Raw genomic sequence first — 20,216 nt, 5'->3', positions numbered from 1 at the left:
GGTTCGAGTTCGGATAACCCATTTAAATTACTTTTAGAATTTTAAATTCATTATATATTTATATGCTTTAAATTTCTCAAAAACTATAAACAAATTAATATATTAAATATAAATTTGAATAACATATGTGAGAAGACCTAAACTTAACATATAAATTATTTTAGTTAAAATATTTGGATAGAGAATCAATAATTATTTTAAGTATTTTTGGTGTTTTAACTATACTTTTACTATTTTATATATTTACTATTGATTATTTGTATACATTTTCAAGTACTTAAACAAGCTTAAAAGTATCATATATATTCTAGATGTTTTATATATTAAATCTAAAAATAATTAATATATATAAGTACATAAATCTATTTCAGATACATTCGGGTACCTGGAATGCTTCGGTTCGGATCGGTTTCGGTTCGGATCGGTTTCGGTTCTCCAAAGACCAAACTTTTGAATAATTCGGATATTTAATCAATTTTGGTTTGTGTTTGGTATTTTTTTTTGGATCGAGATCGGTTCGGTTCTTCAGATTCAGATATTTAGCCTAGTCCTTATTGACATGAAAAAGAAATAGAAACATATTTTTGAAAAATATATCCGCGTGTGGCTCACGAGTCCAAATCTTGTAATTATTAAAATAGCATGTGCATATCACTAACGATTAACACCACTTTATACAAAATATACGGACTTTCCGAGGATGCCTCTCGAAAATAAAGTGTAGATCACTAACGAGTAGCGGTTGTACCTTGATGCGTAAACTTAATAAGATTTGTAAAACTAGAACATAATAAGTGTTGAACCATAACTGAATAATCATGTATATCTGAAGACTTAGAATGATAAATTCTCTAGGAGGATTGATAGGGATCCTTTGAATTAGTCCGATGTGCAAATGAAATGGCCATTCATGATCTACAAGTACTTAATAGTGAGGACGTCCAGATCATAAGCCTGGACAATATCTGCATAGTGGATGGTTTATGGATTGTCGAACACTGTTGGGTTTGAAATGATAGTTTTTGAAAATTCAGCTCACGGGAACGCGAAACTTACGTAGGCGAGAGATTGTTTTACATTCTGAAGTAGAAGCAATGCGATAGGACAATGAATAGTAAGCTATAACATTCACCATGTCAGCGCTTTGGGACAGACTCAAAGATTTGATCGCAATGATAAATGAACCTCAAGCTTGGTCAAGCTTTGCAACATAATTGGAAGCTATTAAGACGCTGCAAATGTGTTTTCAAGACTTCACGATATCTCATATCCTAAAGACGAATTTCTGATTCTTTAGCAAAGTCTGTGAGATTTTTTCATAAGGAGCTTTATTATATTAGTTGTTCTATTCCGGTTTAGGTACACAGACCACCTCAATTTTGAGTAATGGAATGATTGTTGCAAAAAAAATGATTGCCAAAATCTTTCCATTTCGCTTTTTGATTTTTAATATAGAAGCAAGTACAAGAAGCAAATCATCAACCAAGCCACACACGACTTCTATTATATGTTATGGGGAAAAAAGATAGAAGAAGACTCCATGAACAGGTTTAGGCCATGGAAGCATCACAAACGTGGATTCTTGATAGCCTCGCGGTTTTCGAAGAAGTCGTTGGCGAGTACAGATTGCAGCAAAGTAGGGATTTTTTTTTTTTGTAACACAAGGAGAATCTGCTTTAAGGTTCCATGTCGAAATGTAAAGTTCAGTTTCCCCCACGGCTTTCACACACAAAGAGCAGCATGAGTACACATGTCGTCTCTGCCCTTTTAGCGGCTGCAACTTCACTGGATCTTAGCATGAGCTATATGCCAGCGCCAATGCTGTCCAGTTTGAGGGCTTGCATATGATTGAATGTTGAACTATAAGGTCTATATGCTTTACTAATCATCATTTTTTAGTTTTTTATTTTATTTTAAATATCATCATTGGTTAGTTCTCAAGGAACAAAGTAAGAAAGGATGAGAACTTCTTCCGGTGGTGCTTAACATCCACCCACATGTTGCACTAATCTACGTAAGATGCATGTGACCTAAAGTTCCATGAGTTTGTAAGCTCTCTTTGAAAGTGACCGTCTGTTCAACATCCACATTTGCCCTGTTCTTTTATCAACAGCTGCGGCAGCGGCAGCGGCAGCTTCAAAAAAAGTAATGTTAACAGAAAACAAAATAAACATGGAGGAAACAGAAACAGTCGCCAGAAACGATCGCCGGTGCTATCCAATACCTCTCTAATGGACGCCAATATTTTCAGCGTCATCTTCTGTGTGTAATATATATGTTGCGTCTTCAACTAGTGATACTTAATAACTCCGTTATTTCCGTTTTGCTCTACAATCCCTGTAGTTTTTCTTGACGTTGCCGCTGCCGCAGCGGTTGATAAAAGAACACGGCTATTGTATTTTGCAAGTGACTTAATCGACAAATTTCAGTATATATGCGGTGAACTACCGCCTCACACATTTTCCTTCCTTCGTACATGGATTCTGCAACGACGACATACCATATTCATCAACTGAGTTGAGATAGTCGATTTAGCTTATGGAGGTGATGGAGATTAGGGAGAATCTACATAATCAGATTGGTGCTCTTGATTGTCTCATTAGGTGGTTTAAAAAGTCGTTGTTTTTGAAGTTTGCTGTAACACTGCTTTTTGAATTTTGCGTTTAGTTCACAATTCGCGTCAGTTTATTAAAATCTAATTGGGTATGAACTAAAGTTTGTTATTAATGTACCACTAGTTTGTTTAAACTTGAGACTTTAACTCACAAAGATAATAGCAAATACACAACAGAAAACAACATGAATGAAAATAAGTAATGAGATAATTTTTTGTATAAAGACCCTAAGTATATTGGAGACATACTACATATCTCCATGAGTTTTATAATCTACTAGGCTTGGCGTGATAAATTTATTCTGCTTAACATGTTTTTAGTTTTATCTTATATTTATTGTATACCACTATGGAAAATTAGGAATTTAGGTGAGATAACCAACAAATAACTCACTAACTAACCAAAATTACTCTATCTCTCTCTTTTTTCTATCTCTCTACTTTCTGTCTACAAAACTTTTTCTTTTGGCAAAGAGTACTTGTTACTCTTTACAAAGAAATAAAAAAGAAATTCATTGGCTTTCTTGGGACAAAGCGTGTACTCCTAAGGAGGAGGGGAGGGCTGAGTTTTAGAGATCTTCAAAATTTTAATACAACTATGTTGGCTAAACAATTTTGGTGGTTACTAGATAAACCAGAATGTTTGTTTTCAAAAGTTTTAAAGGACGCTATTTTCGGAATACCGATCCTTTGGACGAACACATATCATACTCATCCTCTTATGGATGGAAAAGCATCTGCTCAGCTAGATCTCTGGTTAAAAAATGGCTAATCAAAAGAGTGAGAGCATGACAATCCATCTCGGTATGGACAGATCCGTGGATCCCTGCTCCTCGCCCGAGGTCAGCAATACCAAAAACAAATACTCAATATTTAAACCCTTCATTAAAGGTGGAACATTTCATTAATCCGATTGACTATTCATGGAATGTGGATTTGCTTAATGCTTATATCCATTCTGATGATGTGAAACTCATTAGAGATTTGCAGTAAGTAGATCTCAAAAACCAGACACAGTGGGATGGAGTTTTACGGAGTCTTGTAAATCTGTGTCTGGTAAATATTCGGTTAAATCAGGTTTCAGAACTGAATCTTTATACCCAAATATAGTTCAGAGGAGTAATTTATATGGACCAAATGTTAAACCACTATTGGCTTTTTCTTGGAAACCAAAGTGTCCTCCAGAGTTGAGACATTTTGTGTGGCAATTTCTTTTTGGTACGTTACCAGTTTCAAAGAATCTTACAACTCGAGGGATTGATTGTGATTCACGTTGTAGTATTGATGGAGCTTGAAAAGAGGAAGACATGTTTACGGGACAAGGTGGTTTTGCAGAAAGAGTGGCTCGACGGATGTCATGATGGGGGGCAATGAATCTTCGTAGAAGTCTATCACCTTTGCATGCTGAGTGTGAAGCACTAATTTGGCAATGAAATGCATGAAGACCCTACAATTTTCTGATGTAGTTTTTGCGACGGATTGTTCTCAATTGGTGAAGATGGCGGCGACACGTGAAGAATGACATGCTTTCTCTGCACACATGGAAGAATACAACCGCCGTAAGACTTTCTTTTCTCACTTTCGGATCAGACATATTCTTAGAGCACAAAATACCTTGGCAGACAAGCTTGCACGCGGTGCGAGGAGTTCTCCTTCAGCTTTGATTCAGTCCCACCGGTTTGGCTTGCTAGACCGATTGAAGTCTCTAGTTAGTTTTTAATTGATGATGTCAAAAAAAACTTTTTTTTGGTTATTTTACAAATAAGCCCTATCATTTTTTTGTGATTTTTTTTTAAAAATTTTTGTTCTTCATTTCTGTTAGATATCTAATATAATATTTGAGATAATTTGGACAAGGCTATATTCTAATTCCATTTTGGCAATATTGATTATTTACCCTTTTGCTTTATTTTAAATATTTTAGTTTCATTTCTAGCCTTTTATGTTGTCATTTGTTCGGATGGTGCAAGTATTTATCAAACCAGTATGTAAATATGCCTTATGTATTTTTTTTAGGGAAATTTTGTGTTTACCACTTTCAAGGTACCACTTTTCATTTTTACCACTACTTAATGGACATTTTCAAAATACCTTGTTCATTAAGTGACAAAATACTCTTATGCTCTTGTTACCTATATATATATAATAAATTATTATTTAAATAAAAAAAATTTAAAAATATAATATTTTTTTTATGTTTTCGAATTATGCTTTTTCAAATTCGAACTTTTCTATAAATTTCCAAAATACCTAATTTGTACATTTGGAGTAATTTTTAAAGGTACCACTTTTCATTGTTACCACTACTTAATGGACATTTTCAAAATACCTTGTTCATTAAGTGACAAAATACTCTTATGCTCTTGTTACCTATATATATATAATAAATTATTATTTAAATAAAAAAAATTTAAAAATATAATATTTTTTTTATGTTTTCGAATTATGCTTTTTCAAATTCGAACTTTTCTATAAATTTCCAAAATACCTAATTTGTACATTTGGAGTAATTTTTAAAGGTACCACTTTTCATTGTTACCACTACTTAATGGACATTTTCAAAATACCTTGTTCATTAAGTGACAAAATACTCTTATGCTCTTGTTACCTATATATATATAATAAATTATTATTTAAATAAAAAAATTTAAAAAATATAATAGTTTTTTTATGTTTTCGAATTATGTTTTCGAATTATGCTTTTTCAAATTCGAACTTTTCTATAAATTTCCAAAATACCTAATTTGTAAATTGGAGTAATTTTTATCAGTATGATTTATATTATGTCTACGTGCAACTATATATTTTTATTTGTTTCTATCTGTACTGAAATTAGGATTGAGTTACTTTTTAATTCACAATATTAATTTTATTTTTATATTTTTTATATTCATGTGATACAATCATTTTATATCTCTTTTATATCATTAAAACTAATGTGTTGATTTATTGTAGTAGTAGATGGTGTTGCATCTATTTGCTAATAATATACTTATTTTACGAAAAAAACTTCATTAAAATATAATTATTTCTATATTCCTCGCATTTTTAATATGCGACGTATAAACATTTTCAAAATGATTTATGTTTAAATTTACCGTTACGTAGGTGATTTGATTTTTCTTAAGAAACTAATATAAATATTAAAATTAATTTATGTGAGTGAGATTATGTTTGTTTAAATTCATTAAAACAGGTTAGTAAATATATATTTTGTCATTAAAACACACTGATTAAAGATCTTTATTCTTTGAAAAAATATCCATGATATATCTCTTAGTTTCAAAAACGTTTATGTAGTTTTATATAAATATACATTTCAATTAATAAATCTGAGTAAGAATATAAATAGAATTGGTGTACAAGAAAACCTCCAAAATCTCATTAAAAACGTTTTCTCGCTTTTGATTTGTTTTAAGTTGTTTAATTTGTGTCCGTTAACAACCTTAGGAGTCGATCAGCGTGTTTGTCTTATAGGATTACAACTGAGAGAGATTTTGTTCAGCTAGTACTATCAGGCATGGATCTAAGGTCTGATGAATCTCGAAGTACCTTTGTGAATAAGTTGGAAATTATGAGAAGCAATTAAGTTGAGTTACCAACCGCAAAATAGCAAACAACAAACACATGGGAACGGCTTTTTCTGGGTTTGAAGTTTCATCAAATAAAAGAAGAACTCAGAAGGGCCTTCGTGGTGGTAGCCTAGTGTGGCAAGAAGATCTTCACCCAACATTACTGACAACGTGACGCCACCTTCCTTTCCGGCTTAGAGAGCTTATAAGGTCGCAGTTTCTTCTAATATAACTCTGTCATCTGCAGATACCTAATTTGTACAAAAGATACAGATATACATATTTTGTAAGACCAAAAATTGTTGGTATAGACATTTATTTATTTCCCATTTTGTTTCACCAGATTCTTACGGAATGGCCATTCCCGTGTTACCTAACTAAAGGCTGAGTTATCTTGTCGTATGGTAATCAATTTTTTTAGAGAAGCTTCACTTAGTAGCCAAAGACATAAAATTTCATATGCAATAGTTCGTTTGCTTGGTAGCCAATTGTTTGATGAAAATTATGTTGCCTGTTCTCCTTGATGTCTACTAGACGGTTCGTAGTTTGTACTCCATGTAATGTCTATCCATAACATTTGCATCAGGAGAACAAATCAGGAGGAAGTCAGCTTTTGAACTGATGATTTTCACATGACTAAACATACCTTTTTATAGTTGAAGTTTCACAGAAAAGAAGTAATGCATAGGATTGCATTCAGTGATAGATCGTGAGAGTAGTGAAGAGCTTTTGTTAATGATGGTGTTAAAGAGGAAGCTTCGACTCAGCCTGAGTTCGTAAGGGCTCCAGTTTTTTTTGACGGTCGTGTGAAGAGCAAGAGCAGAATTGCGCGGGTGAATAGTGTTAATGGAGGCGGCTGTTTCTCCAAGAGTGCCCAATTATAATTTTCACAAATGTAAACCAAAAACAAAATACAGAGCCCAGTAAGAGATCCAACAAAAATAAAGTTCGTAATCAGTTTTCATTTATACACGTGGAAATCTCTTAGTATACTAAGTGAGGGAAGTATATTTTATACTAGACCGGCCCGCCCTACGGGCGGAAAGTTATAATAAAAGTGATTTTATAATAATTTATGAAGTAATTTAAAATTATGATAGATTAAAAAATATTATAAATGAAAAAATAATAAAAGACTTATGAGATCATTATAATTATTTTTTTGTTTTGAATTATAATGACAGTAAATTTCACTATTCTCTGATAAATAACATTATATTTTTAATATTTATTTTAATTCATTTTGTTTTATAATATTCTTAATTAAACTAACTTATTTAAGGTTTTTTTTTTTTGCGAATATGACTCAAAACTTGAATTCATTCCTAAAGTAATTCATGTTTTTTTTTTTTTTTTGTGATGTAATTGTATATTCCCTTTGTATGTATGTTTTATAAAATTTTGTTAAGAGAAGTATATAATAATGTTTATGGTTTTGAGAATTTTATGGTGTCGAAGGATTATTTATGTTAAGATTAGTTATATTTGAGTTAAAATGTTTTAATGAGGGGGTTCATTGAATGATTTATTGTGATAGTCAATGAGGATGCATGAATCCAACCAACTTCCATAACAGTTTCAAAATTCAACCAAGGGTAGAAGAAGTGGAATCGAACAGCCAAATACGACGCTTTCCAACTGACCTTGATCGGAATTCAGCGTGGCCGGTGCAGAAAATCTTCATTGGCCGTAGGTTTGAACCGGAGTTGTTAAAACGCAGCAGATCTGTCTTTCGTTCGTCGACATTATTTTTGGAGAGGAAATCGTCTCGTGTGGGATCCCCTCATGTGTTACCCTAGAGCCCAGGAACCCAATTATGTTAAGCGCAAAACACTGATCTAAAATATTTATTAACAAAAAGAGAAAAGTCTATTAATAATTGTGATTAAGTGAAACAGTGAGTATCATCCAACCCGGACACGTGTCGGCATGTCAAAAACTGACTTTATGACGTGGCAAAGCAGGAATGAGGCAAACATATTTTTAGATATATAGATAGATACTAGGGGTCTCTGCGCGAAGATATTATATTTTTTGTGTTTAAAATCTTAAGTTTTTTAAATGTTTTTGATATGTTTTTGGTTTTTGTTTGTTATGGAACATGTTTTGTGATATTAAATTATGTTGACTATTATCATCCATTATTTTGGTTTTTTTTATTTAGCGAAAAAACACATACTCTCTTGCTAAGCATTCTATTTTAATTAAAATAAGAGTAATGTATCTATGGTGTAATCTTATATTAGATATGAGAATCTTGTAACTTGTACGCTCATTCGTCTCATGTGTGTGTTTTTATTATGTATCCCTGCGTCTAGTGTATAATTATAAAGATCTTAGTAGTAGTATGGACGGATGAGCAAGTTAGTGACTAATAAAAAAAGTTAAATATAGGTTGTTTGGTTGAAACCAGAGTTCAAGAACAAATTTTCGGAAGGTGTTTGAAGCGATTTTCCCTGGGTGGAGCTTCTTAAATAATTACGCTCACCAACGATTGGGAAGAATATGGATCTGCTGGTCCGATGAAGTGGAAGTTGCCCTGTCTTTTCTAGTGTCCAAATGATCACTTGTTGGGTACGGTTTAAGATCTCTGGTGATACTTTCCTCAGCTCGTTTGTATACGCGTTTAATGGTGCCGGAGAAAGAAGAGCTCTTTGGCAGGAAATGGAAATGATCTCAAACTCCGTTGCTAGCAGCATGAACCCTTGGATAATTCAAGGAGATTTCAACGTTGCAGTATCAATGGAGGAGCACTCTAGTGCCGCAACTAATGGAGGTGATAGGAACTCCATTAGAGAATTTCAAGAAGCTGTGAGAGCATGTGATTTGGTCGATCTGTCTCACAGTGTCCCTGGTTTCACTTGGAGCAACAGCCAAGATGACAATCCCATAAGTAAAAAGCTCGACCGCTTTCTGGTTAATGCAAGCTGGCTATCGGGTTCCTTCAGTCTCACGCTATTTTTGAAGCTGGTGGAGTGTCAGTCACCTTGGAATTTGCACACAACTCCGCGCTCTCCCCCCTGGGAACATGAAGCCCTTTAAACTTTTTTAATTATCTTGCAGGCCATCCTAGATTTCTTGAGACTGTGTTTGCATCTGTGGAACGAAACGGAGCCAATTTACCACTCTCACTCAGCTCTCACCCTCTTTCATCAGAAGTTGAATATGCTCAAACCTGACTTGAGAGCTCTGAACAGGGATATATATGGAGATCTCCCTGCTCGTGTGGCTGAGGCTTATACTTACCTCTGTGCCAAGCAAACTGAAGCAATGAATAACCCCCAAACATCTACTTTTGAGGCCACGCTGGCATCACATTTCGGTATTGAGGAACAGTTCTTTTATCAAAGATCGTGGATTCAGTGGTTGGACTTGGGTGACCAGAATACGAGATTTTATCACACTACGTTACACAAACCAGAAATTCTAGGAACACAATCAGGAGAATCATTGCTGTGGATGGGAGTATCCTTACTAATCTTCAGGATATAAAGAAGAGGCAGCGTCACACTTTGAGGCATTTTTACAAGGAGTTCCAGCTGATTTCGAGGCGTTTCTCAGGAACGGCTCCGGGAACTGATTGATTATCGATGCACAAACGTAGAAGCAGGCAGCAGTTCACGCAAATGAAATCAAGGATGCCCTATTCTCCATGCCTTCGAACAAAGCACCAGCTCCAGATGGTTTCCCAATGGAATTTTATAAAGCAATCTGGTCAGTAATAGGGAGGGATTTTACTACTGCAATACAATCCTTCTTCTTATTTGGGTTCTCACCCAAGAGTATCAATGCCACGCTCCTCTATTTGGTTCCTAAAACTACAACTTTGACCGCATGACTGACTTCAGGCCTACAGCATGCAGCAATGTAATCTACAAGGTCATTTCCTGGATCATTGCTCGAAGACTCAAAGCGACTTTACCAGAGGCTATTGAGCTCAACCAATGTGCTTTTGTAGAGGGCCGACTTCTGCTGGAAAGCATTATGCTAGCTACAAATTAGTTAAGGATTATCACAAAGATGTAGTATCCTCTCGACCAGCGATTAAAATAGACATCTCTAAGGCGTTCAATACTGTCCAATGGACCTTTATTGAAGCTACGCTTTGCACCATGAATTATCCGGACCTATTCATAACGTGGATTATGCATTGCATCGATACAACAGGGTTTTTGGTCTCAGTGAATGGTGAACTTGAGGGTTTCTTCTCTAGTGTTCGAGGTGTGCGCCAAGGCCGATCCCTCTCTTCCTACCTTTATGTGATTGCAAGCAATGTCCTCTCTAAGATGATCAACAAGTCTGTGAGAAATGGCAGCATAGGTTATCACCCCTGGTGCCGAGAGGTTAGTCTATCACATCTGAGTTTTGCAGTTGACATTGTGGTGTTCACTAATGGCTCTCATGACTCGTTAGAAGGCACTCTTCGGGTCTTTGATGATTTTGCTCGCATCTCAGGTCTCACCATAAACATCTCCAAATCAACAGTGTTTGCAGCAGGACGAGGAAAGCGAGATTTGGACGAAACTGCGCATCGGGTGGGTCTCTCAGTCTCAGGAATTCCAGTAAAATATCTTGGGCTTCCGCTAACAACCAAGGTTATGTCGAGAAGCGATTATGAGCCGCTCCTGGCCAAGATTCGAAACCGGTTCCTCGCTTGGACGAGCTCCTCCCTTACCTTTGCTGGCCGACTCCAGTTAATAAAATCTGTGATGGCTAGCATCACAAACTTTTGGTGTGCAACCTTTTGCTTGCCACAAGATTGTATTGATGAGATAGAAAGCATGTGCTCAGCGTTTCTTTGGAGTGGCTGGCGAAAAATTTCATTATTCACAATGGTCGCATCATCAGGTTTTGGACTGATATATGGCATCCTCTTGGAAGAATCATTGAGCTCACCGGAGAAGTAGGAGCTCAAAAGCTTGGAACTACTAGAGATGCCAAAATTTGTGATGTGGTAAGAGATAATGAATGGGAAATTCGAACCTGTCGAGACGCACAGATTCGCACAATAGTAGACTCCTTGTGAACCTTCTCAGTTACTCTGCCAGAATGCGTTGAGGACTCGGCCCTCTGGAAAATAGCGGAGGATGATTTTCAGGACATGTTCCGAGCTAGGAACACTTGGGACCTGATATGAATTCGTAGGGAGGCGCAGTCTTGGAGTAAACTTATTTGGTTCCCGCAGAATGTGCCTAGATTTGTGTTCATTACATGGCATGCAATGAAAGACAGGCTAGCTACTGGACAATGTATGCAGCGCTGGAGCCAAGGTCATGTGTGTCTCTTCTGTGGAGAACACAACGAAACGAGGGAACATCTATTTTTTGCTTGTCCCTACACTTTCACCCTCTGGATTGAAGAAGTAGGAAGCCTCATTGGTGCACAGCCGGACCCAGATTGGTTCATCACGTTGGAACAACTCGCTCGGCCCTTGCATGATAGATTAAACTCTTTCTTAGTTCGCTTAGCATTCCAGGTGGTTGTATATCACTTATAGAGGGAGAGGAATGAGAGAAAGCACAACAACCTAGTGGAGTCAAGTCACCAACTAGCTCGGATCATAGACAAGACTATTCGGAATCGTATCATGTCCACCGGATATTTTGAGAAACCAAAGCTAAGAGGTCTGCTCCAAAAATGGTTTACCACTCGTATGAGCACAGTTTAGGAGATTCATTTATTCTTTTCTTTCAGTCTTGTCTCGTAAAGGTTGTATATAAAGCCTATTAGTTTTTATGTTCTTAGTGATCAATAAATTTAAAATTTCTTCCAAATTTTTTTTAATTTTAATACGCATTTGAAAGTGTTTAGTTTACTCTTGCTTGAAAGTAACATTAATTTTCACTATTTATGTTTTGTTATTCTTATTAGAGATACTACTATTAAAAAGACTTTCATGTATATAATAAATTAAGTTATACTTACGAACCAATTTTTTCTCAAAAATTTAGCTCTAAAATCAAGAAAATATGTGTGCCCAATATGTTATGGTGTTTTCGAAATGGTATGAGAGATGAGTTCAAAATATGTGTGCCGTTCATTTACAGAGTTAATAGCTTTGTTGATATACAGTCGGCCACATATTATAATTTTATTGTTCCTGTAACATACTATAATTTGGTTGTTCCTTTGTGATGCTTAAAAGAGTGTATACCAAACTTTTTGTGTAATCTTCATATTCTAAGTGTGTAGCTACACCATTTTCTAGTGATTTGCATCACATAAGCATACTTGGATGACTTTTATCCAACTTTGGTATTACATTCGCTGTCTTGTTTTTAAGTCCCAGCATTTAGAAAACTGACATTGATATGTTTACAACATGTTCATATTAGTCTTTAACATCAACTAAGGTTTTTTGCTTTTGGTAAATTGCAGCTTGAACAACATCAGCTATGTAAAACCCAAGGCCTAAACCAGATATCAAAACATTGTTCACCGACAACACTTGCTCGCCACACGATTGTGCTCGTACACCCAGTCCTCTTATTCTGCCAAGTGCAGCTGTTGCAAAGCCTTCAACATATATGCTCCTCTTATGGTACATGGTAGAGCACGATCACTTAAATAGTAACTTAAAATTTGTAAACCATACAATAAAATTATTACAGTAACTTAAATTCCAAGATTCCAGTTGATTCACACGCTGAAAACCCTCAGCCAGACCGGGACCCTAATTCACGGATGGACGGTGGGAATGTCTAGCGGAGCTGATGAGAACACTGATGTTGTCCTCAGCGCTGCCGAGTCCACTGAGCCAGCGCATGTTGTTTTGATCTAACAATTAGCCAGGCATGATATTTTCTCTAAGAATATAGTTCATTAATGCAGATAAGTTGATTTGGTTTTACCTCAGATTCAAGGGACGCGAAGACATTCCAGAACCTTAAGATTTCAGCTCCTGCTCCGATTTCAAACGTTTGTCCGTCAGGTAAGCTGTCAGAGTTGTCATCGTTATGTGCGACCTATCAGAGTTCCAATATGGACCAGTTAACCACATATATACTTTGGAAAAGTCAGAGATATTTATTACTTTGGAGATGGTGAGTTATTTCAAGGCTATGGCTTGGTTTTGGGAGTATCCGTGCGTGGTAAACAGCTTTTTTACGTTCTCAGACCAAGCTGGATTGCATACCTGTCATATGCAAGAACAAAGAAGGAAGGTTAAGACATTTGGTTACGTTACGTGAAATCATGGGAAAACTTTAATAGGAAATTTACTTGACTGCAAGTATAATAATTAAATGAGTATTAGTTGTATTCCAAAAACGTGTGCATCTATCATGAATCCCACCACCAGAAGGAAGAAGCAAGAAGCTCGTTAACATGAGGATACCAAGCTATGGCTTTAGAGTTCAGCACCAAACCAAACAATCTTGGTTGGGTTAGTTTATGCTAAAAAAATACTTGGAAGATCATTTTAAAAGATATTCAAACTACTTTTTAAACAAAATAATGTATCAAACCTTTCTTCTAATGCGTGTGTAGCTAAGAAGTACAAAGAAACGAAAAACGCATTGCACGTAAAATTAAATTGTAATTCTCACAAATGGAATATTTGCTTTGCTGTGGTTGCTTTGTTTACATCATCAAACCCACTGATCTCGTAATTAGCTCCCTTAGATGTTTGAAAGTGTTCAGCCGATGCACAATGATGGAACCTTGGAGGCGTTGACTGTCAAGATGAATAAACATGACGAAAGTGGTAAATGTATAAGAATCAGCAGAATATAATTGAAAGACATAGGCGATGGAATATGAAAAGGACAACCCCTTTTCATCAAGCTGGAACACATGAATCCCCATGAGTTCCCTTCATTTCTTCACCACTGATTGAGGGCAACGAACAGACTTCAAATCAGAGGGCATGATATGGGATATCACCATTGTTGCAGGTTGTGCTTGTAGGGAAGTAATAGGAATGAATTTGCTGAATCGATGAGATTGAGAGCGTTCTATATCCCTTTTACAGGCTCCAAAATTTTGGGTTTACAAAGAGCTTGGTGAAAAGAATTAGGAAAAAAGTTTGCTAGCTAAAATTTATGTTAATACATACCACATATACAATGTAATAATTAATATTAAGCATGGGCATTCGGGGTCCCAATCGGGTTTTGGTTTAGTCTAATCGGGTTTCGGTTTTTCGGGTTTATCAAAATCAGCCTCATTCGGGTTATATGAAAATTCGGTTCGGGACCAGTTCGGGTTCTATCGGGTTTGGGTCGGGTTTAGTAAATCTTCAAAGAACCGGTACAACCCGATGTACTTTCGGGTTCGGCTCTCAATCGGTTCTTCGGTTTAAATGTACCTGATTTATATCTACTTTGTAACCAAAACATAAATAAAATCGGTTCAAAAAAAAAAAAAGGAACATTAAATGTGATCATTCAAAATCAAGTGTAAGGTAAACATAGTTATTGATCGAAAGAAAACCAAATAAATGAAAGCATGAAACGAAAATCAAGTTCTCATGAAATGAAAAACATTATTCAATGAAAACAAATTCCAAATCTAAAAACTTCAACCTTCAACCGCCACCTTCAGCCATCAATCTTCATATAATAGATAATTATTTTAGATGTTCAATATATTTTGAATACATATTAAGAATTGAGATCATGTTTGGTACAAGTTATTTTTGGAAATTTTGAATGTTTCGGGTTCTATCGGATATCCATTTAGGTTCGGGTTCGGTTCGGATAATACACATAACCCGAAATACCATAAAACAAGATCCATTCAGTTTTTATGTCGGGTTCGGATCGGTTCGGATTCATTTTTATCGGGTCGGGTTCGGTTCAGGTTTTCGGGTTCGGTTTATTTGCCTAGCCCTAATTAATATGATGCCAACATCACAACAAAGTGTAATTGATTTTAAGATAAGGTAATGGGGTTATTTTGTAATTAAAAAATCTAAGCCCGAAATAAGAAAGAAAAACCCGACCAGATCCGACCCAACTCCGTAAAACCTACCCGACACAACCCTTCTTCCCCAAATCGATTTCATTATGAACCCCAAATCGATTTCATTATAAACCCTAAATCGATTCTCCAAGTAAACAAACAAGAGTTTACAGTTTAGTACCTTTCTTCCATTAGCTCTTTCGGATTTGATTTCACCAAACTTGGATTGGAATTCTATTTCACCAAACTTGGATTCGGATTCCGATTTCACCAAAACCTTCTTACAAACCTAGAAATCGACGGCCTTTGTCTGTCTCCCAATTCTCTCTCAATCTCTCTGTCTTTCTCTTTTTTTTTCGAAACCTCCAAAGAAAAAAATTCTTTGGAACCCTAAAACTAATGAAATATTTGGGGAAGAAGGGTCATGTCGGGTTGGGTCTAAGGGATGGATGGATCGGGTCGGATATTATTAGTCGGGTTTAACTTTATAATATTACGGATTGACACCAACAACTAAGATTAAAATCAATTAGACCGGATTATGATGTTGTTAACATATTTAATTATACATCATATATGTGGCATGTATTAACAAAAACTTTGTAAAGTTATTGACACATTGTGATACATTGGATGGTTTCCAACATCTCTATAATATTATTTGAGAAGTCAATTTCGTATGTGTCGCTCTCACGTTAACTCTCACAATGGTTGATTACACTGCTACCCTTAATGAATTAATTTACATTTTTATTTAGTTTCCTTTTAAAAAAAATCCGAAAGATATACACATATAATAAAAAAGGAATTTTTAATTGAAAACCGAAAATATATGTATATATAATATGATTTCATAAAAAAAAGAAAGTTCACAAAATAGTAATATTAGATTTAAAAAATATTTCTAAATATTTTGAAGTAATAAAATACTTTCCTTATATCTATATTTTCTTAGATGAAAATTATAAATTTTATATATAAAGTGATTTCATTAAAAACAGTTTACATAGATAATCTTGATATTAGAAAAAAAAATTATTTATTTTAAAACATAATGTTAAACAATACAAAAAATTCAAAGTAATAAAAATAATTTTATATATCTATATATTTTCTTAGATGATTACATAAAATAATTAAGTAACATAAACTGATATATGTTTAATTGTCTAAAAATAGTTTAAAATTAGTAATATTGAAATGTTTTATGTATTTTTCTTATATTTAGTTGACTATAATATCTTTCAAGTACAGCAAAAAAATATTGATAAATTTTATTTTAGTTATATAATATTATTATTAAATAAATACTGTTTATTTTTAAGAGATATTAAAAAAACTAATTTTTTTTTTTAAATAAACATCGTTTGATCAAATACTTACAAAATAATTTAATGAGGTACATATATTATATTTTATCATTATTAAAGTTATTTTTTTCTTAATATTAAATTTGCTTTTAACTTTTATGTTTTTATGTTTGTGGAACTTAATAGAACCATAATCAAAATACCAAAGCAAATGTGAATTCTAATTTTTAAGATTATATAAAATAAATTTTAGTTTTGATTCAATAAATCAAATGCATAAAGTTATTTAGAATTTATTGAATATTTTAATTATTGTAAATATTGATATGTGTTCATGAGCTTTCAAAAATGTATTAGCTACTTGCAAATATAACTTCCTATTGATCATCTCTTTATTTTCTAAATTTTTTAAAAAAACCATCAACATATAATTTGGTAAATATTACGAAATACATGCACATTTGACTTAATTATATAAAAAAACTAGATATTAACCCGCACATCCGTGCGGATATATTTATATTTTTAAATTAATATTTAAAATATAAAATATGTTATAAAGATATATATCTAATATCAATTTTATGTATATAATTTTTATTTTGAAAATTTATATATGTTGAAATTTGTTTGATGATATTGTACAAATCATATATTAATGAAGTATTTTTGTTTATTTATTTAAAATGCAACATCAATATTAATAGTTTAATTTTAAACATTAGTTTTATATGAATTAATAAAAAAAATATTAGCTTCTTTGTTTCGAAATTTTATTCTCGAAATGTTTTTATGTGAATAAATTATATGATTTTTGTTATATTTTAAAATATTATTTTATTTAATATATTATATTTCAGTTTAATATTTTTATTTTTACTAAAAATATCAACATAAAATGTTACAACCAATAAAATATTATTTATTTTTTTATATAAAAATTTAATTTGATAATTTAAAAAAAATTGGACTATACTATTTAATTTCAAAATTAGTTACTGGAATATATAAAATATGGTCTATATTAAATATAATAAACAGTCAAATGATAATTACCTAATGACAATATATTTATCGTTTTTTAGAAATGTTATTGTTTAGATGTATATTGTTTTTGTTAGGAGAATATCATATATGAGTAATTTTATGATGTTTAGTTAAATTTCTAATGAATGGTCTAACATAGACTTGTGTATGGTAGATAAAAAATATGAGTCTATTTTAATAGATAGATAATTATACTTCATTTTGAATTTTAAAAAATATATGTAACTTAATATACTCCCAACATGAGTGATTCAACTAATTCAACTTATATCTAAAATCATAGATTTAACTACGATAAGAATATATAATTTTATAACGAATAGTAATTTATTTTATAAATATAAATCATAGGACAACTCAAAACATATTAAAATGAAAATAAAATATTAACCAACTGTTACAATTTAGTTCTTTTGTAAAATTTATATATATGCATAGACTTCAAAATATTATCATTTCGTTATATTAGTTTATGTAATTTAGAATCAGACGATTTAGTTTATTTTTTATTTTATCCTAAGCACAATATATCTTAAGTTATACATAATCTTCATAAAATATATTTACATATCTAACACACAAAAAAAAACCACCTAAATGCAAATAAGAAATTAATTAAAATTTTAATATATAGAATAAAAAATAATACAATTGAATTCATAGATGTAATCTAATTCATCCAAATGATAACTAAATCGACTGAAAAACAACAAAAATGACTAGATATAACGTATATAAAATCATATGTAAAACTAAAGTAATACAATATTATTAATATAAATGATGCATATAAATTAAAATTAATTTAAAAGTAAAAGTAAGTAGCAATTAATTATTATAATATATTTACTTTAAAAATATATATATCCGTGCATGAACACGGAAAAATCATCTAGTTTAAAGTAAACGTTTGGTAGGTGATAAACTTTTTTCCAAAAAATTAAATTTGAAGTAGTGGGCGGTGTCGACGGGTCCGGTTTTTAATGGTTTGTATAAATATCTAGTCATCAAACTTAAAAGAAACGTTAAACATTTTCTGGTGTCGGTGTCGAAAGTTTAGGAAGTCGAGCAGACAAAGGCTATCGAAGAAGGGAGAGGCTGTTGTTAGGTTTTGGAGTTTAAATAATGGGCTGTTAGTGGGCTTTGATTAGTATTTCGTAAACCACTAAATATGTTAAATTTTTAAATACACAGATGAACACATGTTCTCTTTTGTCCACCCTTCTAAGATGACGTAGCAGCATAAATAGAGATACAAGCCAACTTTATTATAATATATATACTAGGGGTATTCCGGCGCTACGCGCCGGATTCGTAAGTCTAAGTTGTTAAAGATTTGTTGATCCATTTGGTATTGGTTAGTGATAGTCATATATTTGTCTGTTTTGTAATTGTCGAGGCAAAAGATGAATATCGTAAGTAAGTTGTATCCCATATTTGAATGAAGTAAGAATATAATAATATATAGGTGACAGTTGCACCAAATTAAATATAATTTGGATAATAAAATGAGTTTGTATCTTTACATATATCAAGTGAAGGCTTTATATACTGAATCAAGGACACCTCTAATCGACACATACTTCTTAGAGATATATTTCTCAACCAACACATATTCAAGCTGTGTTCTTTCGTGATCTAATTTGATTTTATTTAAATATAACTTTAACAATACCACTCATAGGCGTTTGTGTGGAAGTGAGTGTTGTGGATTTGCCGGAGCTTGGGCTGCAAGTAATTCTTGTAAAAGGATGTGGGATTAGAGGAGAATGCATGGGAACATGAATAGTAGAGTTTATATGTATATGATAAAAAATTTAAATAGAATTTTGGTGTCAACCTTTTACCTATCATTAAGGTTGAATTTGTTGGAGCTTGGGTTGAAAGTTATTGTTGTATAAGGACGTGAGATTAGAAGAGATTGCATGAGAACAGAAAGAGTAGGGTTAATAAGTATAATATATTAAAAGGGAGGGTTTTTTTTTAAAAAAAAAGGAGCGGCAAACAAAGCATAGAGGTACAAAGTGAAGATCAACATAAATCTAGAATTTTGTAGCATCGGTCTGTTTTCATAAGGAAACAATGTCATTTTTCGGGAGCTTAACTTGCGATTTGGTACTTTTCAATACACGATTATGGATATATTTTATTTCATTGGTGATTTTATATTTGCGGTATGTAAATTTGAGTTTCTGATTTGGAAACGGTGTGGTTTAATTAATATAGAAACTTGTAATGATGAGAAAAGAAAATATCTAAATGGTGTGAAAGAAAAAGAAAAATATTAAAAAGAAAAATATCGAAATGAGGAGAAAATGACATGATATTGGAGATTAGCACCCAATAAACCTTTTTATTAATTTATTTATTTATTATTAAGTTGGCATCATAGATTACATTCTCTACATACCGGACAACTTAGTTTTGTACGAAGCCACTGATCAATGCAAGGAAAATGGAAATTACGTCCGCAAGTAAGAGAGCAAAGATTGTTTCCATCGTTGTAATTTCCGTAGCATACAATGCATATATCGTTTTCTTCTTCCGTAGTTGGAGGCCTATTAGTACCCTCTAGATCGTTGATGATCAGATCAACGTCTAGTCTTGATGTTGCGTTTTGGTTATTGTCTTTGATAGTTAGAGTAACTTTGATTAGCTAAGATATTGACGTCGTCTCTTACTTCATTCATCACGTTTTGGATGGTTTCTTCAATAAGGTATGTTGAATTGGGGTGGTGAATGTCATGGTATGTTAACATGTATTCCATG

The 20,216-nt window shown here is 33.0% G+C and overlaps 1 protein-coding gene and 1 long non-coding RNA gene across 2 annotated transcripts; one reads left to right on the top strand and one right to left on the bottom strand.

The window, feature by feature from the left end:
• The first annotated feature begins 10,130 nt into the window (after positions 1 to 10,130).
• On the top strand, positions 10,131 to 11,093 carry LOC106323609. Its single transcript, XM_013761704.1, has one exon. It carries the CDS (start codon positions 10,131 to 10,133, stop codon positions 11,091 to 11,093), a length of 963 nt encoding a protein of 320 aa, XP_013617158.1.
• Positions 11,094 to 13,093: 2,000 nt separating this feature from the next.
• LOC106326583 lies at positions 13,094 to 14,171 on the bottom strand. Its single transcript, XR_001267277.1, has 3 exons — positions 13,734 to 14,171; positions 13,220 to 13,321; positions 13,094 to 13,151 (listed from the first exon to the last, which is right to left on the bottom strand). It is a non-coding gene; the product is annotated as an uncharacterized LOC106326583 (long non-coding RNA).
• Between the last annotated feature and the right edge of the window lie 6,045 nt (positions 14,172 to 20,216).

This window comes from Brassica oleracea, chromosome C2 (assembly GCF_000695525.1).
Source record: "Brassica oleracea var. oleracea cultivar TO1000 chromosome C2, BOL, whole genome shotgun sequence".
NCBI lineage: Eukaryota > Viridiplantae > Streptophyta > Magnoliopsida > Brassicales > Brassicaceae > Brassica > Brassica oleracea.
The sequence above is the reverse complement of the archived record's forward strand: the minus strand, read 5'-3'. Positions and strand labels throughout refer to the sequence as shown.